The sequence below is a fragment of the Poecilia formosa genome, unplaced genomic scaffold, assembly GCF_000485575.1.
Source record: "Poecilia formosa unplaced genomic scaffold, Poecilia_formosa-5.1.2 Scaffold4, whole genome shotgun sequence".
In the NCBI taxonomy this organism is placed as follows: Eukaryota; Metazoa; Chordata; class Actinopteri; order Cyprinodontiformes; family Poeciliidae; genus Poecilia; species Poecilia formosa.
The window spans coordinates 4,340,633-4,365,688 of NW_006799943.1; the positions used below are offsets into that span (position 1 = coordinate 4,340,633).

At 38.9% G+C, this 25,056-nt stretch overlaps 2 protein-coding genes across 6 annotated transcripts in view; one reads left to right on the top strand and one right to left on the bottom strand.

Moving 5' to 3' along the window:
* The window catches only part of slc39a11 (solute carrier family 39, member 11), a 146,610-nt gene extending 123,597 nt beyond the window's left edge, over positions 1 to 23,013 (top strand). For 4 of the 5 annotated variants that reach the window (XM_007560637.2, XM_007560649.2, XM_007560641.2 and 1 more), the window contains exons 6-10: positions 2,447 to 2,614; positions 17,960 to 18,029; positions 21,172 to 21,270; positions 21,355 to 21,513; positions 22,030 to 23,013. In XM_007560637.2, the coding sequence (XP_007560699.1) occupies positions 2,447 to 2,614; positions 17,960 to 18,029; positions 21,172 to 21,270; positions 21,355 to 21,513; positions 22,030 to 22,108 (575 nt within the window). In that variant the 3' untranslated portion in view covers positions 22,109 to 23,013. The remainder of the gene's footprint in view (positions 1 to 2,446; positions 2,615 to 17,959; positions 18,030 to 21,171; positions 21,271 to 21,354; positions 21,514 to 22,029) is intronic. The other variant, XR_001663190.1, reaches the window with a different exon arrangement.
* Positions 23,014 to 24,311: 1,298 nt separating this feature from the next.
* LOC103143937 (ankyrin repeat and SOCS box protein 12-like) overlaps positions 24,312 to 25,056 on the bottom strand; it is a 5,978-nt gene continuing 5,233 nt past the window's right edge. The window contains exon 3 of the mRNA XM_007560662.2: positions 24,312 to 24,682. Within this exon, the coding sequence (XP_007560724.1) occupies positions 24,531 to 24,682 (152 nt within the window). The 3' untranslated portion in view covers positions 24,312 to 24,530. The remainder of the gene's footprint in view (positions 24,683 to 25,056) is intronic.

Genomic DNA, 25,056 nt, shown 5'->3' on the forward strand with positions numbered 1-25,056 from the left:
CCTCCCACTTGAAGTGCTCCAGTTGTTGAAGAACGGTCTTGTCGACTGTAACTTTAGAAGAGCAAATAACCTGTTCACGTTTAGCTTGCAGTTGACGTTCTTTTTCCAACAGTTTTTGCAGTTTCTTGATCTCCTCCTGCTGGGATTTGACTTCAGCCTGGTATGAAATCCTTCTGTCTCTTTCCTCTTGGAGTTCAAAGGTCTTACTCTGCAGTTCTGTTTTAAGATCGTCAACCTGCTTTGTCAGCTCTCTAACGTGTTGGTTTGTCTCTTCCACTAAGGGGGTGATCTTGAAGTCAGCAGATGGAGTTGTTTCCTGCTTGACTTCCAATGATCTTGGAATCTCCAAGTCGCTGGAAGGACTTGATTCCCCCTGGATCTCTGCTGACTGGTCTTCCAACTCAATGGAAGATGAATCAACAGATTCAACAAAATCGCTGTCGTCTTCTAAAGGGAAAACGATGGCGTCGTAGTCAACTTGGATGTTGAGCTCCATCATTTCGATCCATGAAAGCTCTGCTGGAAAAGCTTCATGTTCACATCCAATCTGTTGTTGCTTCATGTTTAAACTCTGGTAAATTCTCGCTTCTTTGAAAGGCGTGTAATATCTAAAATCGATATCTCGCTCTTTCCGATAAACTTCGAACGTGCTCTGAAGAGTGATCTGCCGCGATAGAACTGTGGAACAGGTCTGAGAAAACGCTGTCTGAGAGCTACATTCAAGAGAGAGATTCCCTTGTGATGTCATAGTGATGACGTCAATGCTGATGTCATTGGAACTGAACATTCTATTGTAGCCTGAAGTAAAAACATTTTGCTAGACAATGTCAAACATTGAGAAGTTTTAATTTTTGTTATCGAACAATATGAAGCCAATAGAAAAAAAACCTCAGAAATATACAGGGTAGGGTTGCCACCCGTCCCGCAAAATACAGAATGGTCACGTATTTGGCTGATAAATGTTGCGTCCTGTATTGAACCAAAAATGGTCAGTGTTCATTTTTAGAAAATTTTAAGGAGGACTTTTCCCATATTTGAGAATATAACTTGTTCAAACGAAACAGCATATCAACCCAACAGGGCCGTACTGGATATTTTTGAGATGAATACTTGTACTGTTACACCATTTTTGGTCTGAAAGTTGCTTTTTAAATCAAGATCTTTTGAACTACACAAGAAAAGAATGATAGTGATCCAAAATGAAGTCAACATTCCCCCTATAGAACACCTGAGCTGAAGAGATGCCGGAATGAGAGATGACACAAGAGTCTAGGCAATCTAGAAAGAATAGGCAAGGTCTAAATCTGAATGAGATCGAGAAAGATTCACTAATCCACTACAAAGCAACAAATGACAAACAATAAGAACCTTTATAAACTTCCACTTAACTTTAAAGTAGTTTAGAACCTCTAGTTAACTAAACATTTCCCCACCCATGCATAGAAATTATGCAAGATCCATACCGAAAAGCTCCAACCAGGAATGGATCACAGTACCTTGTTGTTGCAGAACCATCCATTTGCCATTAAATGTACTCAATCCAAAGTTTGTGCAACTGTGCAAAAGTTATGAGAGGTTAATTTATTTCAAACCTACCAGACCTCCCAGTAATTGCAGAAGCCAATGCGTATTTGCCAAATGTATGGAAAACCCATTTTGATGTTCGCTGATTTGAAATGCAGATTTCTTCATGTAATTGTAACTCCTTTGGGACTTTCGCTGTCATACAGCAGCTTTCTGGATCTGCCAGGCAATCCAATTAGAGCCGAAAGGCGGCTTTTGCTCAGAAAGTGCTAATATTTACATGTGATCCAACCGTATTAGGAAGCAATTCTCAATAACTTCGTGAAGGCCTCATGGCGATCTTTTGAAGCCGGGGTCGGATATGTAAATATCCTCGTCGTCTTCCCGATAGTCAATCATAATCTTTTTGTATGTGAAGAAAGGAGAAAGAAGGGCCCTGGAAGAGGAGCTGACTCTCCACACAGCTGCCCATTCACTGCATGAAGTGGGCCTGCTCATTTGATTTTCCACTCTGGAGCCTAATAGACATTGTCGGTGGCAGCTGGCAGTGTGCAGCTTTCAGGCATTGTTCCACCAGCCGACAAGCACTCCTGTTGGGAGTAAACTGAAGGCGTTAATTTGAGGCATGCTGAAGCCCTTCAGGGTTTTTCTAACCTTTATTTGGGGCCGCTTCACTCAGACGAGAGCTTTTGATTTTGGAAAAGTCTTGTCACACTTGCACATTTTCACACCTGGAAGCTGCCCGGTTTAGCTACAGTCTTATCTACTCCATAACAGAGTTACAGATATCATTAGTGTTGCTTGTTTTTGGGGGACGGAGCATTGAGAAAGTTAGGTTTTAGGTGCATTCTTCAGGTAATTTGTTTGAGAATGTTGCTTAATGTTTGTTTTACTTTGTCTTTCTGTGCTTTTTTTTTCACAGACAAATCTGAAAATGGGGAGGTCTACCAAAGAAGAAGAGGGCCCAATTCAGGCCACTTTGATGGACAAGAAGCAGGAAGTAAAACACCAGAAGAAGTTGGGCAAACAGACAACAGCTGGCGGCGAATTCTCCTGCTTATCCTTGCCATCACCATCCATAATATCCCAGGTAAGAGGGAGCGACAAGAAATAAAGGTTTGGAAAGTAGGAACAGCTGAAATACCAGAATAAATTGCAGTACTGTGTTCCATAACATTTTGTGGCGAACCAACTGGATTTGGAAACAAGGTTTTCCCAAATCGCATCAGTTTCTAATGACAATGTTTGGGAATTAATTGTGTCATTGTAAATTTTTTTCTTCTGTATTTTCTAAATCTTAAGTCTTAAGTAACGTGCAAATATGTAATGAGTGCTACAGTCAACCCCCACCTATTTGCGGTTCAATGTTCATAGGTATTTTCTAACGAATATCTAAACTTTTTCAAAAGGACCGCAGCTTGGGAAGCTGAAATGCCAAAGTTCAGTGCTACTGGATACACTATTGGCTGGTGTGTGGGAAGTAGTCAATCTAGAAGTGCCATTTATTTTTCCTGGGTGCTGATTGGCTATGTCGCCAGTTTTGGAGATAAAGATGTCTGTAGATATTGGCTTCTGTGCTACGGCTAAGACGATTTCCACTGTGCTTGTTGATGCATATTACAGTGTATTTGATGTTTGAACTATTAAAACAGGTGATTATAACTAACCTTTACTGCTACTATAGTGACATTTAAAAGCAAAAAATCTAATTCTGCGCTTGGCTAGTGGTTGGCTAATGACTCTGCAGTCAAGCCTCCATTTTCAAGCACACCATATGTCGTGCTTCCTCTTGGTCAGCTCAGTCAGTTGACGTCTTCCTCAGTAGTTGGTCATGCAAGTTGGTCTTCACAACAAAAGTTGTCTGTTATCTTCCATGCATAATTCAACGTTATCTTTATCTTAAGGAAAACCTGGATTGTAGCGCATAAACATAAAAATAAGCACTATTTTTTATAGAGGAATAAAGGGCTTTGGGAACAGATCTGCAGCCATTGTCAAACCTGCTCATTTTCTTTTTTCAGTTCAAGGGTAAAATCCACAGTCGGCCTTTTAACGTTAATAGATTGCGGTTTGCTGATTGGTGTAGTCTCAGAAGTGGCAGTTCTAGTATTCCATACAGAGCTATCGCAGTGCAACAAAGGCATGGGTTATTATCCACCATCTGCTGTACATTTTAGTACTAAACAGAAATACAAAAGACTCTGAACTGAAATATGCTTTGAGATTTATAAGAAAAGAAAAACTTTGGCAGTATTTTTTTTTCTGATATTGGTAGGAAAGCAGTTCCAATTGCTTTGGCTGATGGAAGTCTGCTCTCGTTTCTGTATGAGGCACAAGCAAGCTGGACTGGAAGCGCTACTGGGAACATACAGGGTTAAACGTAACTAAATGGAACAGGAGCTTGACAGAGAGCACCTGAGGGTTTTCTGAGTGGGACTGACAAGGAGGATGATGGGAGGGCTCAGGGTGCACTCGAGAAACGAGAGACAACAAGAGTTACAAGTCTGTAAGTTTACTGTTTTCAGGAAGTTCTAAGCTGTAGCTACAAGTTCTTTAATTTCTTGACGCTGTCTGCACTGACGCTTTACAAGATTTAGTGGAAATGTCTTCCTAAAGCCCAGACCTTAACTCTGAAAGCCTGGTCCAGCTTAACCAGTCTGTTTACCAGTTCTGCCCAGAAGAGGAGTCAAATATTTAATCACAATTATACCAGAAGTGTGTGGTTTGTCTTTAGGTTTCTATGGAACAAATACTAAAGTATTAATGCTTTTATCGCCCTTTTATTTGAGCATCTTCTAGTTGTAAGAAGGTTTTCCTGCAAAATGGTGTCCCATCATTGTTGTGAAGTATTATATAATTTATAATATTCAAGAAGTTATTATTGACCCTACAGATGAATGAGTGATTTAGTCTCAATACCTTGTATTTAGCTTTCAGACTCTTATTTTGAATTTGAAAGGAAGTAGTTCCTTAGTAATTTTCCACTTGTCTTGAAGTAACTGGTGAGTAAAAGGACTTGGGGTGACGATATTTCATTTTGTCACTTATCTAGCAGGATTTATGTTATTTACAAGAAAAGACAACGTGGACAGAACCATGTGTGTCTGGAGTTCCCTCCTATTCCCAGCTGCTCTCAGAGCTTTTTCAACAAAAGGCCTCAAAGTACACTTTAAACTTCAACAAAACCTCAACAAAAACAAGCATTGGAAATGGCTATAGAGAAATTTACAGTAATCTGTTTATTTGCATAGTTTAATGAATTCACCCAACAGTAAGAGGGTTAATGTTGTAGTTCATTCATTTTTGTCTCTGTGCTCCTCCAGGTCTGTTAGCCAGTTTCAGGACCCGACCAGAACCCCTCAGTGTAAATTACCTTGAGAAATAATTTGATTTGGTAAAATATAAAAACAAGCTTTTAATGCCAAAAAATGATCAAATGTTACAAGCCATACATGTCATACAAATGGAAGAGATATATGACTGTCGGCAGTCACACATATACATGGTTATGTAAGCTGCAACGTGTGTGTGTAAGCAGTTAAAAGAGGCTGAAAGAGATGGTGGAAAAGATAGACTAATTTAACAATAAAAAACCCACCACATTAGCTTATTCTGTTTTGAGTAAGAAGTGAAAAAAACAACAGAACTGACCTTTTTTAACGATAAATACAAGATCGACTTCTCTCCGTCAGTTCTAACGAGCTAGACCATCTTTCCATTTTGATCATTTCTCTTTGTTCTTTTTACTTTGATGCAAACAATGCACCTGCCTCTGTGTGGCAGTAAAAGACGCCAAAGAAGCAATTAACTCTGGGATCACCGACCCAATAAACACCCATCAGTAGAGTTTTGGCTGTGTGGATATGTGAGCCTTCTAAAGCCCAGTTTGTCATTTTAACACAAACTGAAAGCAAATAACTGGAACTGAATTTTCCACATTTCTTAACTCTCTTCACACTGGCATCATCATTTCAGCAGAACGAACGACCATGCAAAAAAGAAAATTGTTTTTATAGCAGAAAGAAAAGCAAATCAGTATTGAGCATCAAGACCTGCTGTGTCAATGCAGTAAAGACCCCCCACAGTGCCAAGAATTAAACATAACCCTCTGTAACTGTGCCAGTCATTATAGTCTCAACTAAACACAGGAAACTGAGCAAAACAAATTTCTGCCAGTAAAAAAGCTGGACACGTTTGGTCGCATATATTCCGATTTAGAAAACGATTTAGCTGATGGAAAATCGTTTTCTCATCCCCACATCACAGCTGCTCATCCAACTTTTTTTTTCTTCTTTTCTTTCTGACAACTAGTTTCCAGGCTGTTGTTGAAATCAGAATCAGAAGTGTTTTGTGGTATTTTGTCCGCTTTGAATTCTTGGCTGACAACAGCTCAGACAGAAGCACTGCCGGATATTAGCGTAATCTGCGACCTGAAAAGAGCTTTTCAAAAAGAAGCAAACGCCGGGAATGTAAATCAACGTATATGCAAATCTAACCACGTTGGAAGTCCTTTGGTTTTAATTTAGACTTCTTGCTACCTAAACATCTCCAGAGTCAACACCACAGCTGTGCATGTATTTCAAGCCCTCATTTTGTAAGCGAGTCTTTTTTTTCCCTAGCAACGCAGACCATGTTCCTCTTAACTATTCAAGCCTCAGCTGTCATAAAGTGTCACAAGTTCTTTTGATCACAAATTATAAAGTCACAGATTTTGCTGTAAGTGTCAAAATGTTTCTGTGCCTGATGGTGATGATGGAAGTATTGACTGACTTTGAAGTCCTTCCTGCTGCTGGGTCAGCAGGAAACGTAATGCACCCAGACTTTATGATGCTTCTTTGTATTAATGTCCTGCATAAAAAAAAAGATCAGGGATTGTAATCTTTCAAGGGCAGATATAATTTTAATTGAAGTTAGCGCTTTAGCATTATCTTCTGCTAAATGCCAAGTTTGTAATTATTGCTTCTCTTTACATTTACATATGCCAGTACAACTAACTTTCTAGCTAGCAGTTCACACCACTGATTGTTTACTCTGCCACATATTTAATGTATTCAGGTAAGTGTTAAACAATTGTTTCCCCTTATAGGATTAATTATGCCCTGTTTCAATGGGCTGTAAGGGCACTGGCCACTTCAGTTGGTCCGTTTTTTTTATTTTTTTATTTTGTTCCTTTTTGCTTTCCTTGATTAGTGGTAAAATTACATTATTTGCACTGATTACTTGATTCAAATTTAAATTCTAGAGCACATGAAGTAGGCATGAATCTGTGGGCAATTAGCCATTTACTCCAATCAAATCACAAAATGATTGTGGAAGCCTAGTTTCTCTCTTTTTTTTTTCTTTTTTGTTTTTGTTGCATCAATTCAGTTGATTTCCATTTGTTCCATCAATACCAGGTATATTCTATCTGCACCTTAGGAATGCACAGCCATTAACCTTAGATTAAAAATCATATTAGAGAGTCATGTTGCTTGTGAAGCCCGACTGCATATCATTACGGCACCTGATACCAAACGGTATACTCATTAAAGGTTGAAAACGCCGGTCACTCCGTTCATTATGCAGGACATGTTGCTGTACAAAGAGACTTTTTATGCAGCCATAATGAGGCCTGTTTGCATGAGACCCAAAGGGGGTGCCTGTGTGAGTGCCTGCTGAAAAGATTTTACTTTGCAGGTTGAAGACGACCTGCAAAGTAAAGTCGGCCCTTTGAAGAGACTTCCTAATTACTGTCACAGTTTCATTGTAGTGAAGGGTTTATGGATTATATTTCACTGAAGCTTAAACACGACGCATAGAGTAGCATCAATATGAAGGAAAGCGGTAACCTTCAAACAGTCTTTCATTAACTGTATCCGTTAATAACTTACGTTTCTGTAAGAACCTGAGTCAAATGGCCAAGAGTTTTCTCAGATGACTTCAAAACATACTCGGCATCTCATGTGGATTAAATCACTGCAGTTGTTGAAATTGACAGGCAGCGGTGGGTTCTGTTTAATATTTGATCGCTTGACAGGCTTGTCTAAATTTATCCCTAATAATAATGTTGCTAAACTTTGATAAGGTGCTAAATTGTTTTCATTTATTCCTTGGTCGCATCTGAATTAAGCTACTCCGCCAAAGCGATTATGATGACTTTAACAGCTCCTGCGCTCAATTTGTGGGTATAAACAAACTGCAATTATAAACCTGAATACAACCGGTCCACTGAGAGTGTTTTTATCAACAAGTACTTACAATTTCTTCAGGACTTGGTGATTTTTTTATTTTTTGTCAGATAACTCTCACCATTATCCTGCACCAAGGATTTAAAAGTTAATTTTAAATGTTTGATCATCCAGTTTTAAAGTTGTGTTTTGATATCTACATTTCACCACTTAAGACGTCAGATAAAAATGCTCTGGAAAAAGGCTCACGAAGAGCAGAACACAATGTATTAGCATTATAATCTCAAAAGTAACAGATACTGAATTGTATTAAACATGAGAAGACTACAAAAATTAGTGAATATTTATCTTTTATTTTTGCTTAAATCTATGTAGCAAATTCCAAATAAAGTAAATGTTACAGTAACCAGGATTTCCCCCAGTGTATTATAATGTTGTATTTTATATAAGGAGGAGTGGGAATAATTAGTTTTTCTGTTTTTTTATTCTAAGCACTGTAAAATCATAGTATTTAGTGCTTATAAAAAATAACATTATGTGTTGCCTTTAAGTGTTTTAGCTGCAGCTGAAGCTTTTTTTTTTTTTAATGAATTGTCAGTTTTTCTTCTACTCCCATCTACCTTGGTGTTGACAATCAGTGATGTGGACAGGAAAATATTCTCATATGACGTAAAAGATGACATTTCAGCCCATACTTTTGGTGGCATGGGTAAACCATGAAGTATAACATTGATTTTTTAATAAATCATAATGCATATGGATTTTTTTCTATGTTTTTAGCTATATTCTACCTACGTACCCTGTTTGGATGCAGCACTATCAATTCTGTTGTTTATACAGGCGCTACAACCTGAAAAATAAATTAAAACACTGATAAACCATTGGTTAAGTAATGAACCCTGGAAGTGACCGACCCCTACAGGTCCAAACCTAGAATTGGCCTTAAGATTCAGGACGGCTTCTTAACACAAGATGACAGGTTCTGAGAAAACAGACATTACCAGCAACATTGATATTGATTGACTCAAATAATTTAATATTCAGCCTACACTGCGGTGATCTGTCATTTTCAGTGTGCAGTTTGAAATGAAGGCCAGAGGCAAGATTAACACAGTGGTAGCCAAAGTCTAAATAACTCAACAACATCGATTGAACTGACTGATGAATCCAGTGATGGTGTATATCTGTCTGTGAAAGACTTGTTTCCACTGGGCAAGACGCGCTCTGTCAGGAATTTCAACTGCTACATACTGTGCATTAGCCATCAATGTCAAAGACTTAATTATCAAAGAAGGCTTTGTTTTTGTAACATTAAGTTACAGAAAAGCTGGACAAGAAACACCATGTTGGAAAGAAAATAGTAAAAAGTTATTGCTTTCTGTGACTTGAGGCGGTTGAGGCTACCAGAAATAACCTGCTAATGTACCCTTGCTTGCTACCTGGATTTTTAGCATCTAATTTATTATCAGTCGGCTAGATGGCGTTTGTTTTCTCCACTGGCTAACTTCTGTTGCCAATCCGTACAATGCTACCTGTGTTCTGTTCAAAAAGTCTCAGCACTATGGGGGTTAGGAGGCTGTAGAGAGCCATATGCAGTGTGAGGCGTATGAGGCTGTGTTTATATATATATGATATGGGATTTTCTTCTGTACATTTCTGTCGTGATACAGGTCTTAAATTTTATTCATAATGTTCTGAAAAGGCCTTAAATTTGGTTGATTTGGTGAAACATGCAGAAACCCTGTTTTATGCATCTCTTGTCCATTTTGGCATGGAAGTTCAATGTTCCATGAGCTTCCTTCACTGAAATTTGAAATGGGAAAAAAAAAAAAAAAATAGGTAGCACTGCTGGGGTCTGTTGAAGTTGCATAAAGCATTCAGCCTGCCGAGGTGAGTAAATCTTTATCCATACTGCCTGCATAGATAACATGAGATTAAGTTATTAGGTCATGGCTAAGGCTTTTGGGTCACACTTGTGTAAACATCATGTAATTATGAAATCTGCAGCTTATGTGTGCATCTCAGAACTGCCAATCTTATGCAAAAGACTGAAACATTTCTGAAACATATGTGGCAGCCTGGCTTAACTTGATGTTGAGCAGCTTTGTAGGCCATTGAAATGCAGGACAGATACTTAATGTGATACAGCTATTAGTCTCTGTCATAAAAAGCTAAAATCTGAGCAAAGAGCTGTTTAGATTATTATATTGTCCATTTAACCATTAACATATGTTATAAATGTTAGTGCCATTACCGTTAAAATAGATTTTGTGTTTAGTGATATTAAGTGTCTTTTAGAAGCAGACGTGTTCTTTTATGCTAATAGTGTGTAATTTTGCTTCCCAAATTTCCAGTGTTGGGTAGCTGTCTGGCTTCTTTGAAGTGCTCCTTCCCCTAAGTAATCATATAATTTAACATCATCCACAAGCACAGGTCTGTACCCTGTAATAAACCTATTGGCTGTTTCAAGGTGATGAAAGCTTTCATCTACTTTCCACCGAAATCTAGAGTCAGCATTACAACTAATGTGGAGGAGTAATTTGTTGAGTTATTTTGTGGTGAAATAAAAACTGACCATTCAGCGAGTGCATCTTACCGGGGCATGACGAGTGCTCTTATTAGTTTAACACCCATCTGTCTGTGGCTCAATAGAAGTCGTCGCCCTGAAGGCATAAGCTTGGCATCGAACACCACAAAAAGCAGCTGCATAATAACAGGATCTGATCTTCAAAGTGGATGTGAGCACTGTTGGTACACTACAGAGACAGAACCCAACATTCATGGCCACCCTTAGGCTTGTTCCCAATTAGGGCAATGGACAAATCAAGGTCATGGCAACCAATATTGACTGCTGGATTGACCAAAAGAAGGCAAATGGAATGTATTTTCACTGAATGGCCTTACTAGCTAGAAGTAAAATAATTTTCAGTTTTCAAATGTTTTGAGTTTGACCAAAGCTTTTTTTGGGCCGAGAGGGTCCCTTCTAGGCTCATGCCATGTTTGATCACTTGATACATTCATAATTTTAGATTTTTGAGCTTCTCTGTGCCATCACCATAAAGGATTTGTTATAAGAAGTCAAAGACCAATGAAATTAGGTAAAGATCTTTGAAGGAGAACTGTAAGACAACTGGTCAATGTCCACAATGATGCCAGTTTTGAATCACTTGGACTACAATGGTGCCAGCAGAAGAAGAGCTAGTGGTGTACAACAGAACTTCAAGTAATGCGGGGATTTGTAGTTATACATAGAGATGAGCCAAATGCCTGGAAAAATGTTAAGGTCAGGCAATGATCACACAATTTGGTGTGATTGGAGAAGTCAAGAAGGCTTCCAAATGAAAGACACGATACTTGTTGCCAAGCATGGTGGTAGTACCACGATGTTTGTAACACGATGATACAAAAACAAGTCCAGGTAATAGTTAGCCTATGGCAAGGGTCTGGAGCTCCAGTTGGCGAGGGCCAGTGTCCTGCAACTTTTAGGATTTTCTCTGCTTCAGTACACTTGAGTCAGATAATCAGGTCTTTATCAGGAGTCTGGAGAACTTGACTTCCTACTGAGGAGGTGATTCAGCCATTTGATTGAATCGAAGTCCTCTATTAGACAACTTTGATGTCCAACAGAGGACTTTGATTCAGTCATCTAATCGTTAGTCAACATTAACAGTTAGATGACTGACCTTGGCCTTTAGCTTGGCTTAAAGCGGCACAAACAGGATAATAACATGTGGAAAAAGAGTTCAGGTACTCTTTAGCCAATGAGGCAAACACAAGCGTTTGGGAATAATTTGCAATCAGACAGATGAACAGGAAAAGGGAAGTGATTTTGGGCGCTATGCTGGCACTACAACAATTTAAAAAGGTCAGTAACACTGACCTTTTTAAATTGTCAGTGTGACAATTTTTAAATTGTCAGTGTGTTACTGTGTCTGCATCAGTAAAGTAGTAAAAATGACGGATGAAATGAAAATTATCTGTTTATATATTAACTCTTTATGGCTATTTGCTGTTCGTAACACGTAACTGCTCAGTTATACTGTGTGTTGTAGCAGCTAATGTGGCTAGTCGTCAAAAGGCCGAAGCTGCTGTCCAAAATCACTTCAACTATATAGTTGCACCCTGGAAAATATGCAGTAAATTATGAACAAACAAAATTGTTGATATTCATTCCCACGATTAATATATGTAAACCTCTGACCACAACTGTACATCATCCATAGAAAATCTTACTTTTAGTCAGTTTCAGGCAATGGAGATAAGAACTATTAAAAAAAAGACTAAAATTGCATAGCTGAACAGAAGACAAGAGCAGAGAGTTGAGGTAGAGATGTTTGGCTCGGTGGAGAAAGGAGTGCGTCAGCGGGTGAGGAGTGGAGATTAAAAGAATGTGGAATGGAATCGAGTGACTGCTGTGACAATGGTCTGTCAGTGGCAGCACCATCAGACGCTTAAAAGAGCATAGAACATTGAGAAGGAAATGGGTAGGATTGACTGCTGCTCACATCTAGAAACACAAATTTACTTGTAAAAACTTCCTCCCCAGTAAAGTGAATGCATGTCCAGCAATATCCATTTTATAACCTTATAACCTTTTATAACCTGGGGGACAGGGGCGCCGATGATATGTTCGCATACACCTCAGAAAGTATGCAGTTTCTCCCCTGCCTCTGCGCCACTGCAGGGATAGTCCTCAACCCGGCCCGACAATCTTTGCCACATGCCCCTCTATCTTTACCCATCCTCCTTTCTGACAACTGTAAAATCAAGGCCACTAGAGCCAACAAAACTTTTATTAAAAAAAAAAAAGTGACTTCTCAGTTTGATGCCTTGAAATTGACTTCTGTGTCTTTAAGAAGCTCCTGCTCTTTCTGACACTCCACCTTTCCCACATCATCACAATACTGGTTCTCAAGATGCCATTTACAACCATTCTGAGTAGCATTGGACTAAGGAGTAGTTCGTATGATAAACCCAGCAGACTCGCATTTCCACCAGGTGTTTGCTAATTGCTGCTGCCGCTAGTCTGGAGGAGCTGAGTGGGGAGGGCACAGGGAACGGGCCGTCTGTGAAGCGGAAGCTTGACTGGGGGATGAATCTTCATGGTGGAGCTTTGGGTAAATAGGTGGTGCTTTGTGAGACCAGGCATTTAGACACCCCTATATGGTTGCCATCGGAGATTTAAGGATTTCTCAAACATGCATGAAAGAATCAAAGCAACACTCTAGGTCTGTGTTTGGTGAGAGAATAATATAACATGATTAAAGAAAGCTAAAAAGTTTTCAAGTTAGAGAAAAATCAATTAATTAATCTATTAATGAATTTGCTAACATACCCAACAGGATGTTGAATCCACAGTCCTAACTGCTGCAGCTTGTTTTACATTCAGGCTCAGTAGAACACTATGTACACAATAGTTTCTATTGACTCAATAGTATTACAGCAATTCTAAGATTGAAAATAGATAGCTAAGGGAATCCAAAGAGCACCAAAGGTTATTTATTCACATAATTTAGCCTCTGGATGTCTGCCTTCAGTGGATCGGATGGAAGTTGATTGGAAGCAGAAAGCCCTGTTGTCAGAGGTAATCACAGATGTTGGATTATGATGAAGCGTCTCCTCGGCCCTTCAGACCTACAGCTGTCTCATCTCACTTTCTTTCCTTCCATCCTTCCTGTTAGCTCATCCTTTTTTTCATTTTTCTGTATACTCTTTTTCATTTTTACATCAATGAAACCGGACTATTCATAAAAAAAAGGATTCATTCAAAGTAATGAGCAATAGAAGAACATGCAGTACTCTTAATCAGACAGGTCATTCTGATAGACGAGAAAACAACTACCAGACATTGAGAAAAAATGTATTTAATTTGTCACTTCTAAGCTTGTAAAAGTTGAGACAAAATAAAAATGATCTAATCTTTAGGCCCTAAAAAACGAAGTACACCATTGATGCACTTAAGTGATAAAGTATCTGGGGTGACTGGATCAGTGGGTAGAGTAGTCGTCTTGAAATGGAAGGTCATAGATTCGATTTCATCTTTCTCCTGTCACATGTCAATGTGCCCCTGGACTTAACCCCAAGTTCCTACCGATCTGTGTATTCATACAAATTGTGCGTTTTAAAGTTTGGGTGAATGTGGCTGTAACGTAAAGTACTTTCAGTGATCACTGACAGAAAATGCGCTGTGTAAGTTTAGCCCATTTACCATCACCATTTTACCCACTAGTGCTTGATTAACAAGACAGGTGTGTTTACAAAAATAGCAGGAGTTAAAGACATCAGCAATGAAGTTTGAAAAAATAGATGCTGCCAATCAAGCTGGAGAAGACCAGGATATTCTCTTTCCTTTGAAATTCTTTAAATAAGCTTTAGTTGGTCGGTCTTTTGCTGTTAAAATACAGCTTTCACCACACACAGAATGTCTAACAATACCTGCAGTATGTTGGTGAGTGATATCAGCTCCTGAATGCATACGCCAAGCGGACCGGAGAGCGCTCCAAAAGCAGGAAGCGGACTGTAGTGCAGGGCATTCTGGATAAATACAACCAAAACAATTGTGTGAGTATAACACTAGCTGGAGCAATAGCTTGTGGTTCTTTGCCAAAGACAAAGGAGAAATCTTAAAACTGCTAAAATTTGATGCCACTCTATTTTGTTTACATATTGTGAAGAAGGAAGTTGCGCTCATGTCTTCTTCAGAGATTTTTGTGTCCTTTGGTGGTTCTTGTTGCCATGCCACCACAGGCGAGTAGGTGAACAGGATTTAGATTAGTTTGGATTGTTTGGCAGTCCAATGTGACAGTGAACCTCAACAGCTGAAAATGTAACAAGGGTTGCAGTTGTGGTCAATTGAACAGAGTCTGCCAGAAAACACCTAAAGATTTAGGAATTGTTGAGTGTTTATATAAATATTAATGAATGGACCTGATTGCTCTGTAGCATCCCTAGCGGAAGCAACCAGAGTTTGACTGGGTAACTGGTTCCACTGGTGTCGTGTTGTGATACAGTTTGTCCAATGACCTGACAAGAATCTTTGAAAAGTGTCGGTGCTTTTCCAATGAAAGACTTTCAGGATGTTTCTGGATGACCTGTCGTTACCCCTTCAATTGCAACATCAGGTGAGTTCATGGGCTCTGTTCCAGACTTTAGCCCACTGAGAGACCCTGTGGTGTTTATAATGAAAATCTGCATTGCCCACTGACTTAATCATCCACTGTATTCTCTGAATACAGGGTAGCCATCTGTTTTTGCATTTTAAATTCTACTTCAGTGCCATTGTACCTAATAATTATGCTGTAAATATACCAGTGTATATGGCATAAATAGATACCAGCATGATGGAGAGCTTAATCCGCTGTGATGGACATTATTTAACAGATTAGGAAGTCTCCAGGGCATCTTGGTGTTCAAGTGTCCACTGGGGAGGAGTGTCCAGCACAGACTCAGAACTTGCTAGAGGGACAATATGTTCCTTGTGTCCTCAGATCATCTTGGGATCTCCCAGGTAGAGCTGGAGAGATTCACTGGGGAGAGGGATTTCAATAGTTTTCCCATGCTAAACAGATTTATTTGTGTAAATAAATAGTTTTGTTCACTATTCAATCAAATCTAAGGCAGTGTGTTAGAATAAAATTTAAATTTTCATGTGCGACCCTTCTACAGTTTGCGCCCCTGCCCACCTCCCCTAAGAAAAATAATCTAGGCACACCGCTGAGGATGGTTGGTCTCACAAGTACTCACAACTTCTCACGATCCCACTCTTGTGCACTGTGGTGCATCTACTCCTACTGTAACTGCAGAGAGGAGTTTGCTACTCCGGGCACAGCTTACAGGACTAATTAAACGCCATCGAGGGTGCAGCTGCAGCTCTCAGCACCACATGTGGTTGAATAGTCCATGTTTTTCATTTTCTATTCATTTGGTGCAAGAGCTGAAAAAACACAGCAGAGTTGCTGCAAATGAAGACACAAACTGCTGGAAAGTTTCTTAAGCCGCATAATGTGTAAGAAGTGTTAGAAGTAGATGTTTTATTAAAGCCAGAGCAAATCCGCCCAATCGATCGAGATTTCATTCAGCCTCCATACCCCCTCAATCCTCGCAGGAAAGATGCAGGGCTGTATAAGAGTGACTGGACCTACAATCTCCCCACTCTCGCGTCAGCGTTGTGACCCTCATGTTACGTAAGGCTCTCAGCGGCTGACCAGCCCACACCTGTCCTCAAGCCCCGACAACCTGTAATCAGTGTGGAGAGGTGCCGTGACAGCGGGAAATGCAAAGCAGCCAGTAGATCTGTCTTCACGGGTCACGCAAACACCAAACACATTCCCGAGCTTCTCGAGCACACTGACGCGCTCAGATACATCGCTCGCCGTGACCTTTTCGCTTTCGGTTTGAATGAAGAGCGCTCAAAGCCTGTGTGACAAGCATAACGAATGAGATAACCAGGGCGACAGTGGAGGGAGACGCTGCATAGGGTGGTCAGGACACAGAAGAGACGGAAGAGAAGCAGCAGCCGTGTTGCGGCAGTCACAACTGTAGAAATCCGTCTTGAGAACAGCTTTAATCTCCTAAGTCGGGGGTTGTCGAAGTGTAGGAGCTCGTGGTGAATGAACAAGCAAAACAAAATAAACTAAACTTGATTTAAATTGCAAAAACGTATTGAGGAAATAAATTAACAGATGGATATCATGTGGACCAAATTACATCAGTGGCACAAACCATCACATCCCAGGTTCCTCAAAAGGCTCAGTCATGCTCCACTAACTATGGAATAGTTCAAGTTTTTTCTTTTCTTTGTTTTTCTTTTTTTTTTATTTTTTTTTTTTTACCCTTAGTATTTGGCGAAAACAACATAAAAAAAATTATCCAAAATGTAGACTCAAGGAGATAAAAAGAAAAGGAAAAGATTCAATAGTCCCACTGGTTCACTACTCTTAGCAAAGATTCAGGGGTGAAAAAAAAAACAAAAAAAACTTTGACCTACAAATAATGCTGGCAAAAGGTGCAGTTAGCAATCGGCTAACGTTTCTAAATTACATCCATACATTCTTGGACTAAATTAATAATTAAGTTTTATATTAATTCCAAGTTAGCTTTTAAAATCATTCAACAATTACAGTATGTGTTGCGCAAAAATGTTGTATCTTCTGTACTTCAATAACAACGCTAGAAGCATTAGCATTTCAAAAGATGTCAACACCATCATAAAAATAAATTGGTCAATGGCAGTTTATCTGAACAGTTAAGGACCCTTAAAATATTAACGAAAATCAATCAGAAGCTCTATATTTCTGGATCTCAAATAGTTTTATACACAAGCTTACCAAGAATAACTCAACTTCACCATTGACTTCTGTGAACAGGGAAGTTATAAAATAGATCAAACGGGACCTAAAAAAATCCACTAGCGGTAAAATGACCAACACTCGGCACAAGGATCTAAACAACCTTGAATGTCAAGCAACTCACCGCTGAATTTAGTAATGCCATATTTAGTTTTCATCCAGATTTGGGTGGTAAAAGGCTAACACCTCCACTTCAACTATACACCCTGCGTTCAAACAGTGCCCCCAGTGGCTGGAGGAATGAACGGATTATAGGCCTGGTGAAGTTAACTAAATCTCTGGAGTTTGTCAAATTTGTTTTTTAGGTAGTGGTTTAGACTGTAAGCAGTACAGGTAGCATAGAAGTGGAGGCAGAAGTTGTCTGGACTGAAAGTAATTTAGATGGTTCCAAGTTATGGAAGTGTTGCTTATATACAGTACAATATGTTTTGAGCTCTGAGTCAGAGCAGTCTGACAGAGTGATTATAGCACTTTGTTTGGTCCCATCTTGCACAAGATTCCTAACAAACATGACAGTGCTTTTCACCTCAACAGTGCTTGGATAAATACATTTTTCTTTCTATAATAATTGACTCTCAGGAATACATAAGTAGTTCAACAAACATGTTTCGCAGCTGCCTTTGCAGATTTATCACTGCTGGAAACCTGACTGTAGGTAGCAAAGAAAAGAACAGAAGAAGATACACAGTGGAAATCCTCACAAGGCTTCATTGTATTCAGTGAGCTGACAATCCTGTGATATCTTTGTATTTTTCTTCCATTCTTCCATTCCATATGTTGTACTGCCTGTGATATTGAGTCGTTTGCTGCTTTAGTTATCCGTTTTCTAAGTTTGACCTTTTTTACTCCTCCTCTTTCCTATAGTGTGGGACACAAACTGATGAAAATCAATTGTCTGTTATTTCTTTTCCGCCTCTGCAGAGGGCCTGGCTGTAGGGGTCGGCTTCGGAGCCATAGGAAAAACAACTTCTGCTACCTTTGAGAGTGCCAGGTAAGATGACTATCAAGGTTTTTATTTGGTGCAAAACTCGGTCCTAATTAGTGAATCCCTTAATTTATGTATTTGGTTTAAACATATCATGTTAGAAGATTTTTTTTTTTTATGACAGCAAAAACATAATGACCATTTACATTTAAATGTGTTTTTATTGTTAACCTTTGAAAATGTATTAGTTTAAATAAACTTCAAATAAACATGTTTTATGTGTTTCTTCAAGATGAAAGGGCTTGCCTTCTGTTGCCATTTAGTGGCTACATCGTGGAATTACCGGTTTCTCCTCAGCAGAGCTACATGGTTCTGCAGAAACGCTTACAGTATAAATAAATAATTTGTTCATCATCTTGGGGCAGTAACCTGCTGGTGATTGGCCTTCCACTGTTCAGAAAATCTGATTACATAATTCTGCTGTTTTATACAACCCTGTACTACAAAACAAAATATGACCTATTTTATTAAATAGTGTATGATTTTACTGTTGAACAGGTAAAAGAAAATCAGATTAGAATTTTTTATTATTCTATTCTTTTGATTTGACCATCTTTGCCAACAGGTTTAGCAACCATTTGGTCTCAGAAGACATTGAATTGGTTCATATATTAGAGTTTATTGTCAGTATAAATGCAGTTGTTCTACAAAGACTCAAGAGGTTTATGAGAGAAACATCAATCAAAAGCCATCAGTTGTTAAAGGATGCAATAACAGACCTATAAGTCCATCTCCAGGAGCGGTAGACGTGGTTGGTTTCTGCATCTGTAAGTCTCATCACAGTAAGTTCTTTACCAATCTGGAGATGTCACACCAGAGAAGCAGAGTAGCTGCTTTTGGCTTGTTTTGGTGATGAGAAAAATGAGCCTGAGGAAAGAGAAGCAAAAGGACAAAGAGGTGAGAGGTCATATGATGAGGTCCTTTGAGATTAAGATTATGTTGAGCCCTTTGGGCAGTTATTTCGGGCCAATGAGGCCGTGTAATGTGACTCAGTGCAAGCAGTGGAGAGAATTAGAGTAATTTCAGTGGGCATAGCTATCCATAGTATGCTAATATTCTGTGGGTACTGCAGATCTCTTTTTGCTTTGAATTTGTTTTATTACTTAGTGTATGCTACAGAGGATGCTGACAAGAGCGTCCTCTGAAGCTCTTAAAAGCTGATTTACAGTTCTTTTGAAAGTTTGCGTTGAGTGCACGTGAGCCGCGTATGTTGGTGCCACATTTTACTAACATAAGCCTTCATAGAGGGATTATATAAATGCCAATGTAAGAGGACCAACCCGCTCTGCAAGAACATCTTCCAGATAATCAAGTTTGGGTGAAAAGTAGCACGTGTGATTCGTGCCGAGTTCCTAAAGTTCATAAGTGCACGACCAAGCGGTACTTGTCTCGCCAACGCGCGGGGGGGGAACGGTGCATTTGGTGTGCATCCCCTTGCACCCGGTTCAGTGTGTCAACTATTAACTTGGCCCAGTTTAATGCCACATCTAGAGCGTGTATGAAAAGTCCCGGACCATTTGGTCTCTGCAGATGTTGGAAAAAAATAAAAAAACTAACTCGAAATTAGTCACTCTCACTTGTTTTTTTGTTTTTTTTCTCTCTTTACGACCAAGAATTCTCTGACAGATGCCCACTTTCTAGATTGAATGTGTTATAGGCAGTAAAGGACCTGCTCTAAGTTTTCAGTGTAGGGACTAAAGACAATATTTTTATCTTCATACAGCTGGCTTACGCTTATTATATACTGAGTAATGTTAGGCAATAGGGCTGCATGTCAGATCAGATCTTTATTGTAATTGTTGCCTTTTAGAAAGAAACGACGAAATTAAAAATGTGCAGTCAACTCCATGTTAGCTATTCATCATTTTGATAAGTGTGACTATATGATATGTAAATAACTTGTAGTTTACAATGTTTCGTGCAGCTCTACGAGAAAGGGCTGATATTTCCCTTTGCATGCAGCCTCCCCATCCAATCAGAAAATTGTTGTTAGAACTTTAAAACTTAAAGTTCCTGGATGTTCTTCTGAGTTTCTTGGGACACTAGTCTTCACATCCCACTGTTTATACTTTCGGTTTTCCTGTTTATAATTTGCTGAGTGCCTCAGTAAATCGTTGAGGTAAACAACTGCACACACTTTGTTAGAATCCTCCCAGTCTGAATATTCAGCTAAATACATCATCGCTAAATTATGTTGTTGTTCCTGGAGAGTAAAATCTATATCATCATTACTAATATGAGGACACATATTAAGAGAACAGCTTTATTCAGTGCAAAATCCTTCCCTGCACTATTTAACTGTAAACTGTTTTTCCTCAAACTGTACAGCTGGTGCTAGTGCTGGTCCTTAGACTGACTTTAGTTGCCCTAAGAATAAATCTTGATATCAATTATTTACAAGGTCAGTACAGATGAATTGACTGTGACACAGAGCTAGAAACAAACAGAAACTTTGCCCCTTTAGAAACATCTCAAACAGAAGAGCAGGGGAGAACATTTCAAGAACTCTCAGTACAGATGAAGAAGAAAACGGTGGACCCAGTCCTGGTTCAGCTGTGAACTGATGCAACTCAACCTGCTGATGTAAAATATTTACGGCGTCTTGCAAAGGAATTCACGTCTCCACTGTTTGTCCCATTTTAACAACAAACTTCATTGCATGTTCTAGAAGTAGTTGACTTCACAAGGCAAATGGTTTCATTGTTTCAATTAGGGGCGTCAGAGTAAAGGAGCTAGTTACGAATGCAATGATTTGAAAACTAGATTTGAAAGACGTGCATCATTTACCTTCTGCTTTACAATTTTGCACCACTGTGTTGGTTCATCACATAAAATTGTAATATAATATCGGGTCCAACTTGTAATGTAAACAAAGTTCAACAGGTGTGAATACTTTTTCAAGAATCTGTAACAAGATGGTCTTTTTAACTTCAGCTATCTCCAAGTTTTATACCTGTGAGGGAGCCATAATGGATTTTGAGGTTGTTTCATAAGAAACTACAAATTCTCCTCCTTGGAAATCAAAATTTTTGAGTTTTAATGTTTGTTTGTTTTTTTCCAAAGTAAATTAAGACATTTGACAGGGTGTCAGTTGCTTATATATATTTTTTAATCAATTATTGATTATTGATGGTTTGCTCTCCTTCAGAAATCTGGCTATCGGGATCGGCATCCAGAATTTCCCAGAAGGCTTGGCGGTGAGCCTGCCTCTGAGGGGCTCCGGGGTCTCAACGTGGACGGCCTTCTGGTAGGCAAACCTTCTCATCTGCTGGTTTGTAGCACCGCTCTGTAAAAGTCCTGGCCTCCATCATGATGTCACTTTCTCCTCCAGGTACGGTCAGCTCAGTGGAATGGTAGAACCCATCGCCGGCCTTCTGGGCGCCGCCGCTGTCGTATTTGCGGAACCTCTGCTGCCGTACGCGTTGGCGTTTGCTGCCGGAGCGATGGTCTATGTCGTCGTGGATGACATCATTCCTGAGGCTCAAGTCAGGTTAGTGGAAAAATATGGCTGACGTTCGGAGAGAAGGCTGGAGTGCTAATGTACGACGGCGTATCAGGACCGTTGTAGATAAAAAATGACAGGAGTACATTTCTGCCAGAGAACTCAGAAATTTTTAGATCAATGTCAGAAATTTTGTAAAGAAAACAAGGAAATCTCTGAGCACCAAAAGTCAGAAATTTGCTATTAAAAAAATTCTGAAATTTTAAGATAAATCTCAGAAATTTGCTAGAAAAAAGTGGGAAATTTCTGTTCTCTAAAATTTGAAAATTTGCAAGGATAAGAAAACTGAAATTTTGAGATTAATCTCATAAATTTGCTCGGAAATTTCTCAGAAAAGCTCAAAAAGTCAAAATTTTAGACTTTTAGAATTCAGAAATTTCCTTGTTTTTTTCTTAAAAATTTTTTAGATTAATGTCCAAATTTCTGAAATTTACTTCTTTTTTTTCTATAAGTCATTTATCTACCTGTCCTCTGCTGTTATCTCTTGTCTTTTGGTGCCACCAGCGGTAACGGCAGACTGGCTTCGTGGACCTCCATTCTGGGATTTGTCGTGATGATGTCACTAGACGTGGGGCTGGGCTGAGGTCGCCATGGCGACCGAAAAGAAATAAACCAAGGCTCAAAGAAGCACAGCTGACCTCAGTTTTAAAGAAGGGAACCAGTTGTTGAGTCCAATTTCCGCTACTTGAAGTTGAACTGTGAGCTAACTTTTCCATGCAATGATTGCTGTACTTGAACTGAAATGTTTTCTATGAGATTCTTACAGTTGAATAAGACAGGAAGGTTTTGTGATTCAAGTGCTGGTGAAGGTTTTGTTTGCTGATGTTTTTTCAGAAGAAAATATCTTTAATATGACCACTTAAAATCTATGCTTTTGTCTTTTTTTCATTTGAACATGGTATTATGGGATTTAATAAGGTTACATCATACTAGTAACTTAAATGTACTGAATCTGTTTTTTTCTTGTCTTCTTCATATATTATAATTTATATTTGCCTCCCTCCTCTGTTGTAACACAAAACTGAACAGAGGGCAGGGCAGCGTAAGTCTCCTGCCATCTACTGGTCGATCAGGGAATCACACCTGCTCGCTCATTTGGAATTGAACATGATTGTTGTAAATAAAAGTGGTAAAAAAAAAGAGGAAGGAATGTATTTAAGTAAGAGTAGCGCTATTTTAGCATATTTTTACTATAGTAAAACTAGTCAATGAATATAATTAAGAGTTAAGAGATATTTGGCAAAAAGGGCAACTCAAAGTTCATTCATAAGGTTCTAACATTTTTTTTTTGCAAACTTTGTTTATTTGGATTTTAACAGGAATTGCATAGCCATACAATTACAATATGATACATATAAAACAAACCATACAATTCCCTTAAGTTATAAGGTTCTAACATTTGATTTCATTTGAAAATGGTGTAATCAGACAAAACAGATAATAGAAGAGCCAATTATAGTTTATTAAACAAAAAAACTGTCATGATCCAAAGTGGGAGGCGAAGCATTATTTCAAAGTACAATGGGCAAAAAAAATATTTTGGGTGAAGTTTAAAGATATCTGGACCACTCTCAGGTTCCCTTCAATGAAGATGCTGCCATCTTGTGGCAGCATCTTCATCCTGTAAGTACAGGTGGAAGCCTTCATTCAACTTCATAAATATTAAAAATCTGCTAACAAAACAGTTTTGTAGTTTATTTTATTGGGGATTAATATATAGCAGGGTGAGATATTCACTGAAAATCTATTAAAACAAAAAACTTCCAAGTGGTAATGATAATGATATAAAGAGGAAACTATTAAATGTTACTTTCCCGTTACCAGAGGGTGCTATATTTTGTTTGTTTGACTCTGGTCCTTTCACTTTTAATGAAAGCTCACATTTAAGAAAACTTTCAATATATTGAGCATTTTCTGTATTTCTTCTCTGACTGACCTATAGATGAACCAATAGAGATGGTCAGTATTGCATCTGAACATGAAATGCATCATTTTTGGCAACATGACTCAGTAAATGCGTTCTAAATCAAAACTGCATAATATAACTCGCATTATGAAATCTGTGAAGGTATGCTACTGTACAAGAGGATACGTTAATTTTATGCTTATTACATATATTTTTATGCAGCAGGGATCATCTTTGATTTTTCTTCTTTCAAATGCAGCATCATCTATTGCCATCTAGTGGCCAACTTCAGAAGCAGCAAATGTATAAAGCACAAAACGACCAAGCGATTGTCTTCGTCAGTCATTTTTAGAGGCTTTGTTTAGGGGAACTAAAAGAAAAAAACAAATAGTTTGAAGTTTATTCTTGGAATGCTGACGTTATGCATGTGGACACCTGTGAGCTACCAGCTTCAATTCCCTTTTTTTTGTTGACATGGTTGAAGGATGCTATTGTCTGAGATTAAAGTCTGTGGAAACATCACTGTGGACTCCAGGGAACATGGATTGCGTGCTTCTCCTCTCTTCCTCCAAACCCTGGAACATTGATTTCCAGGTGAAATGCAGAATTTACTTCCATTTGAAAAAGAAGACTGTGTCACAGAGCAACAGTCCAGTCCAGTTGGGTTTCTCCACAGCCAGGTAAGACGCTTCTGTTGTCTCTGATTCAGGAGTGATGTGACACGAGTAATGAGATGTTTGTAGCCCATGTGCAAAGTGTCTCTCGATGCGTTGTCTCAAGCCACAGTTCACTCACTGTGAATCTGCCAGAAATTCTTGAGTGAATTTTCTAATTCTATACGAGCTTCTTTTTGGAATAAATTTCTGACATGAATAACCCTTCCAATCATATTCTTATTTATTGAAATGCACCTGTACAAAACCGAGTCAGCAACTTCTAAGTAGCCACATCTTTAAGAAATCAGTTAGAAGATTAAACCTTTTTTCTAACATTCTGAACAGAGCAGCTCATGAAGAGACAGAAGCCGTTTTAAGACATGTTATGCAAAAACTCGCTGTTAAACTGAAATAAAGACATGATAAAATGATGCACACTTTCTTTACTGAACATGGACAGGGACTGTTTTATGCTGCAGGAAGTTTTTCAGGCTGGTTGGCATGTCCAGCTCGTCGATGCAGTGGCTCTTGTTGATGCTGTTCAGGTGTCTTCGCACCGCAAGTCGGCAATGCCAGGTCAAGGCTTTAGGAGTTCCTGAAGATGGAAAAAGAAGAAGAAACAAAAAGGTGTGTTTTAATGAAGGTATCTGCCATCAGAGGATACATCTCACTATCTGACGATGCGTTGAAGAGTTTCGGAGGCAAAGCGAGTCCTGCCGGGATCAGGTATCCTTCATTCAGAGGGCACCGCTGATTTCTGATCACTTTATTTGGAGAAATGTTCCCTGATTTCAAAACTTAGGCTGAAATGATGCTTGCAATTCCATGAAAGCACAACCAATCAAATTAACAGGATTTAAAAATAACGGGGGGGCGAGGGCATGACAGACGAACAACCGTTCAAAGCAGAGATTTCATCAATCATGAAATATCCAACCAAAAGCAGAGTGAAACATGCAAAGCCTGCAA